Source organism: Canis lupus, chromosome 1 (genome assembly GCF_003254725.2).
Source record: "Canis lupus dingo isolate Sandy chromosome 1, ASM325472v2, whole genome shotgun sequence".
NCBI lineage: Eukaryota > Metazoa > Chordata > Mammalia > Carnivora > Canidae > Canis > Canis lupus.
Window position 1 is genome coordinate 18,135,255 of NC_064243.1, and position 6,910 is coordinate 18,142,164.

The 6,910-nt window shown below is 42.6% G+C and overlaps 1 protein-coding gene across 1 annotated transcript in view; it reads left to right on the forward strand.

Annotated features, from left to right (window-relative positions):
- ATP8B1 (ATPase phospholipid transporting 8B1) overlaps nucleotides 1-6,910 on the forward strand; it is a 122,889-nt gene that overhangs the window by 109,202 nt on the left and 6,777 nt on the right. Inside the window, 2 exon segments of the mRNA XM_049111557.1 lie at nucleotides 298-586; nucleotides 5,165-5,388. Of these exon segments, the coding sequence (XP_048967514.1) occupies nucleotides 298-586; nucleotides 5,165-5,388 (513 nt within the window).

The window sequence follows — 6,910 nt, forward strand, 5'->3', positions numbered from 1 at the left end:
ACATGATTAAGGTCTTGGGAATGGTGCTTTTATTAAGACTGATTGATTGATTGATTTGAAAGAGAGAGAATTTGAGCACACAAAGGGATAGGAAGGAGGAAGAGGGAGAATCAGACTCCATGCTGAGCAGGGAGCCTGATGTGGGGCTTGATTCCAGGACTTGGGATCATGACTTGATCATGGGATCATGACTTGAGCTGAAGGCAGATGCTTAACCAACTGAGCCACCCAGGTGCCCCGAGGGAATGGTACTCTTCATATAAAAACTAAAATGGTTGTAATCCTCTCATTTCACAGAATGAAATTCTTCTGGAGAAAAAGACCAAGAGAAGTAAGATTCTGAAGCTGAAGTTCCCAAGGACAGAAGAAGAAAGACGGATGCGGACGCAAAGTAAAAGGCGTCTGGAAGCTAGGAAAGAGCAGCGACAGAAGAACTTTGTCGACCTGGCCTGTGAGTGCAGTGCAGTCATCTGCTGCCGGGTCACCCCCAAGCAGAAGGCAATGGTGGTGGACCTGGTGAAGAGGTACAAGAAGGCCATCACGCTGGCAATTGGAGACGGGGCCAATGATGTCAACATGATCAAAAGTGAGTCTTGCCCACGGCCAATGCCCCTGGAATTACCAGAGAGAAGAAATGGCAGGGGTGTTTGGGGGGTAGTTTTTGCAAATGTCACTGCTTAGGCTTTCATAAAGCCGATGTCTGACAAAGGCACTTACCCATGATGACGACACCTGTTACCCTGCCCTCAGGAAGCTCAGGCTACCCACTAGGAGAGAGCAGGTTGGTCAGTGCCACTGGAGAATGCCAAATAGAAGTCGAGTTTCATATGGGTGACTTGGCCTTCTTTGTTTCCCTCTTTTATGTACATGTGATTTGGTTTGTTTTCCCTTTCTTGCTGTTTCTCCTCCTTATTTCCTTAAGGTGTATAAAAAAAATTCTGCTATTTAATAAGTTTTGCAAAAATCTCTGCTCAGCTTAAATTGCTGAATTCTCTTTGGTATCTGTTGGAGAGTATTTTTCTTTCATTTAAGCATCTTTTTCTGGGGCTTTCTTCTTGCCCTTGGTAAATTGGGGGACCTAGTATGAGCTCAGGGTAATACATGTGGCATTGAAACAAAGCTTCAACATGGTCTCACCATCCTCCTACCTTCCTAGAAGACCGTGAAGGGTCTTTTCCCTGGTTGGAGGATCCTAGGTCTTCTCAAGGTGAAGAATTCAGTCCCATTGTGCAGAAATACACTGTGCTAGAATTAAAGCATGCAGAACCAAATCCTCATCAACATGTCTGAATCCTGGATTTTTGTTGTTTTTTCCTCCTGGTATAACTGTCCAGGAGAATCTTGTAATGAAAAGGCCCCAACTAGTGAGACCTGAATACTTCGTTCTGTTGCCAACATGCTGTGTCACATTGGGCTCATGCTCAGGCCTCAGCTTTCTTATCTGAAAACAAGAATATTATCTTTGATGTCATCTCCAGTTTTGTGATATTATTAAGATGAACCGTCACATGACCACACGTGTCCTGCTATGCTGAGTACCTTAACTGTATAATGTATAACCAGAGTTCATTCAGCCTATTTTGTAATTCATGTGTCTCTTTCTTTTCTTAGCGTCTCTTCCTCCTCCTCCTTGATCTATACTAAGAATATTCCAACTTTATCTTCCTCAGCGGGAGTCAGCTATATGACGTATGTCTTCTTGCTTCTTTATCATGTGTATGTCTGTGGTCGCTGCCAGTTTAATTCCTCTCTAGTGCTGTGCATGTGCTCACCCTACCATAGGGCTAACATTTCTTAATACATCAATTTCTTCACAGCCAGTTCTAGGTTATTTTCCATTGTATACCCTTGACACAGATAGTTGTTCCAAAAGGGCAAGTAACTCAAACATTATTTTTATAAAATTATATAAAGTGACAATGTAGACTTCTAGATGTTGGAGAGAGAGAGGTTACCTTGCAGATTTACCATGTGACTATGTGACTTAGACTTGAACATTTTTTTGTTCCTCTGAATTTACCAATTGATAATGAGAAGGATCACAAAGAGTCAACATAAGTAACCTTATAGAGACTTGTTTTCTGAAGTTTTTCCAAGAATTTTATTAAGCTCTGTTATATGTCAGGTCTTTAATATAAACAGGGAAGGGACGCCTGGGTGGCTCAGTGGTTGGGCGCCTGCCTTCAGCTCAGGTTGTGATCCCCGGATCTGGGATCGAGTCCCACATCACGCTCCCTGTGAGGAGCCTGCTTCTCCCTCTGCCCATGTCTCTGCCTCTCTCTCTCTCAGTCTGTGTCTCTCATTAATAAATAAATAAATCTTAAAAAAAAAATACAACAGGGAACATCCATTTGGGATGAAAATCAAAGAAACGCAGGTCTCCTTGGAAGTCAGTAGCTTTATCCAAGTATTGATAGTGCCTTTTAGAAAGACTGGCATCACTTTCATCTGCATAAGAGACAATATACAGAAATTATATTTGTTTATAAAGAAGTAGAATGAAATTTAAGTGTCCAAAATTCTGTCCGTTTGTTAGCATGTTCCATGTTTAGTACTGTAGCCCATTACAAGTTGAGGGAATTACAACCCGCCATGTTTTTGTGCTAGCAAGGATCCAGGGACCCTCTTGGACTGCCTGCCCTCTCTCCCTCTCTTAGGTCTGAAGATGTCTGTTGGCTGGTGGGTGTTTTTCCTTGGTCTAACATGCTAAGAATGAACAAGGAGACAGAGGCAGAACTGACTTGAGGAAATGATGGGTTTGTTAAGCAACCATGACGGAGCCTACCAGTGAAGCATCTGAAACCACAATTTTGAAGCTTTAGGAAAATCCAGGTGTCTATATTTAGATAATAGGGGAAAAAAAGTGTGGCCTTATGAAGTACATCTATTTAGTTGCCTTGAATCCCCTGCGAGCTGTGGCAGTGTTCACTTCACATACTGTCCCTGGTGTGCTCTGCTGGGCTGGACGTCAGGGCCTGTGGCAGGGGTTCCTTCTCCTGGGCTCCAAGAGAATCTCAACATTTCCCTTTGTTGCTTGTTCAGGAAAGAAGGCCACGGTTTGGTAGGAAAGAGCAGTTTGGCAGCTGTGACTAGTCATAAGAATTATTTATGTGTTTTGAAAGAAGTCGTAAATATTGAATGAGACATGCAATTTATTCTATTTTTTTAGAATTGCAAAATGTTGCTGAAAACTTAGGTTTGGCCAAGTCACTGTGTCGCTTTGTATTTGCCAGACCTTGGATCCTACCACTATGGCTTCTTTTAGTTGAAAACCTTGCTGAGTTGGCAGTCACTCCCTGGGTCTAAGTAATAATAGGTTGTGTTCTCCAACACACGTTCTCTAACTGATCTCAGTAGGTCTTTACTTCTATGCCTTTAAAGACCTAGGTAAAATTCGTAATTCTCTAAGTTGAAACTGACTACATGACTATTGGAAGGATGGATAAAATTGTGACTTTCATTTTTATCCCTTCTGGAACCTTTCCCAACAACAACAACAAAAAATTGTGCCAGTTAAGGTCATGGTGGGCCATGATTAAATGCTACAAGTTTAATAGTATCCCAGTTAAGACACTTTTGATTGCGAATATTAGAGAACTAAAGTAATAATAAAGTAAGCTTAAGACAAAAAGATATTTATTTTAAAATATATAAAGATGGGGGTGCCTGTGTGGTTCAGTTAGTTAAGTGTCTGCCTTCAGCTCAGGTCACGATCCCAGGATCCTGGGATCCAGCCCCATGTTGGTCTCCCTGTTCAGCAAGCAGCCTGCTTCTCCCTCTGCCTCTCCCCTCTGCTCCTGCTCTCTCTCTCTCTCTCTCCCAAATTATAAAAAAACAAAAAACAAAAAAAAGATGATGTTTTGCGCCTCCCAAGCAGCCAGGCCTCAGGAAGATGCTGGAACCAGGACTTGAAGCTGCACCAAGAATCCAGTTCCTGGTTTCTCCCTCTATCTATACTACTTTACTTCTCTGCCCCTCAGGAAAAAAAAAAAAAAAAGGGATCCCTGGGTGGCGCAGCGGTTTAGCGCCTGCCTTTGGCCCAGGGCGCGATCCTGGAGACCCGGGATCGAATTCCGTGTCGGGCTCCCAGTGCATGGAGCCTGTTTCTCCCTCTGCCTGTGTCTCTGCCTCTGTGTGTGTGTGTGTGTGTGTGTGTGTGTTGTGTGTGTGTGTGTGTGACTATCATAAATAAATTTTTAAAAATTAAAAAAAAGAAAAAAAATATACATCCATCCCACAACTCAAAAATGTATAGGTTAAAATTCCAAACACAAATATACCCGAATCTTAATTCCAAAATGTGAAAGGGATTCTAATTGCCCCAGCTTGGGTTTTTAGTCAAGGATAGTAGAAGAAACAGACACCACTGGGTACTTTAAGGAGGAAGTGATTAACACAAGGGACTAGGTACTCATAAAAACTCTGGATGGATCGAAGAAGTAGGTGCTAGCTTGAGTCTCTAACACCCTAGTCACTCACCAGAGGAACTTCTAGCTTTGAGACTCCTTTGAAGGGCTTTTGAGTTGAGAAGCTTTTGTCTATCAACATCCAGGCAGCTGGAGAGAGGATATGAACTCTGCTGCAGAAATGCCAAGAAGGGAAGGGGTGCTGGGCTCCAGTGCTTGCTTTGATTTCCACTTCCAGTGGCTCAGAACAACAGAACCCAATTCACTAACAGAACCTAGCTGCAAGGGAGTCTGAGCAATATAAGGTTTTTATTTGCTTTCCCACCCTTCCAATAGAACAAGGGTGGAATGAAGGTTGACAGAGCCAATTTGTAGTATCTACTACTGAGGACATATCTGCCCACAGCTGACTGAGCTGTGGCCGGGGAGGCAGGGCCACACAGCATGCATGGACTCCTTGGGTTCACTACATGGGTGGGAAGGATAGCTTATGAGCTGGGCCGATAATCCAGGTGGACTAAACACCTACCTGAGATCTTCCATAAGTACTTTTATGAGGCCCCATCATGTGCTCTTTTTAGCAACTTCTATCTCTGACATTAAGTTGAGTTCAGAAGCTGGGTGGGGGTGGTGAGTGAGAGTTTTCACATGTATTGCTCCATGAATGGTTTGTTTTGTTGTGGAAACATTTTTATCACCTTGGGGTTTTGCCTTAAAATTAGCTTATGATTCTCAACGTCTTCTCCTCTGCCCCACAGCGGCCCACATCGGTGTTGGAATAAGTGGACAAGAAGGCATGCAAGCTGTCATGTCAAGTGACTACTCCTTTGCCCAATTCAGATACTTGCAGAGATTGCTGTTGGTGCATGGCCGGTGGTCTTACATAAGGATGTGCAAGTTCCTACGATACTTCTTTTACAAAAACTTTGCATTTACTTTGGTTCATTTCTGGTACTCCTTCTTCAATGGGTACTCTGCACAGGTAATAGAATAATAATTATTATTATCTGATGAGTAGAAGAAATCTTACATAATGGGACACCTGGGTGGCTCAGCGGTTGAGCGCCTCCCTTCGGCCCAGGGAGTGATCTTGGGGTCCTGGGATCGAGTTCCACATCGGGTTCCCTGTATGGAGCCTGCTTCTCTCTCTGCCTGTGTCTCTGCCTCTCTCTGTGTGTCTCTTGTGAATAAATGAATGAAATCTTTTAAAACAAAATCTTACATAAGTAAAACCCTATTTCTGAAAAAAACATTTCCCCTCCATACTTGCAGGGTTTTTTTAAGATTTTATTTATTTATTCATAGAGAGAGAGAGAATGAAAGAGAGAGAGGACTCGATCCTGGGTCTCCGGGGTCACACCCTGGACTGAAGGCGGTGCTAAACCACTGAGCCACCCAGGCTGCCCCACATACTTGCAGTTTTGATGCTCTATCTCTTAATAGTTGAGGCACAGGTTGAGATTATAGATGACTCATCTAAAAGGTTTCTGGTGCTTTAAAAATACTTTATTTTGCCTTTAAGAAGTTGGGATTTTGTTTCTGGTCTTCTGGCTTTTGTTATGTGTCTTTGCCTTCACTCTAGATTTTTTTCCTAAGTTACCTTGCCATTAAGAGTAACAACAACAACAATAAAAAAGGGGAGGGGGACAAATTATTCGGCATTGAATGTATAAAGAGATATTGTGACCAAGGCTAAAGGGATTATATAAATTTTGGTTGATCACAGATCTGTTATTTTTTTTTTATTGGAGTTCAATTTGCCAACATATAGCATAACACCCAGTGCTCATCCCATCAAGACAGATCTGTTATCTTAATCTGTTGATTTTTGTTTGAGTTATTGCTGAAATGGGAGTGTTGAAATCATGATAGAGCAGAAAAATATCATTAGTAAAACTGAACCTAAGTCAGTGCTTGTGGTTGTCCAAACTTCTGGTGCTTTGTCACAGACAGATGGTATCAGAGGAGCCTCAGAGACCAAGGGCCTTCCTTCTGCTCCCGCGTAGGACTGTGTAGAACTGGTGGTGATAAGCTTATTCCCTCTCTGCCACCCTAAGGACTGATGTGCGCACAACCCTGCTTATCCCTTTCAGAAGCATATTTTTAATATTCAAATTCTGCCTCACAAAACGTTTACATGGAAATGCAGGACCTGCAAAGTAAAAAAAAATGTGAATGATACCTTAAGGGCTTTTGGAACCAGTTTTGTTTTATGTATTCTAATTCATTAATAAAGGGATATAAAAAGGCTCAGCACCAATGTGTTTTCCAGCACTATTCAAACTGAATGGACTCCTTCTCCAAAACATTTTTTGGTGTCTGTTCTCCGTTTTGAAGGAAGGTTTGTTTCTGTGGAACGGTCTTTGATTCCACCCATTCCACTGAACCCAACTCACATCTTCTGCAGATGTAGACAAGGGGTGTTTACTCTGGCAGGAGTCCCACACATCCTGGGGCCTTCCCCACTTTGAGAGAGATGAATGCATGTTGACGAGGCTGGCAGT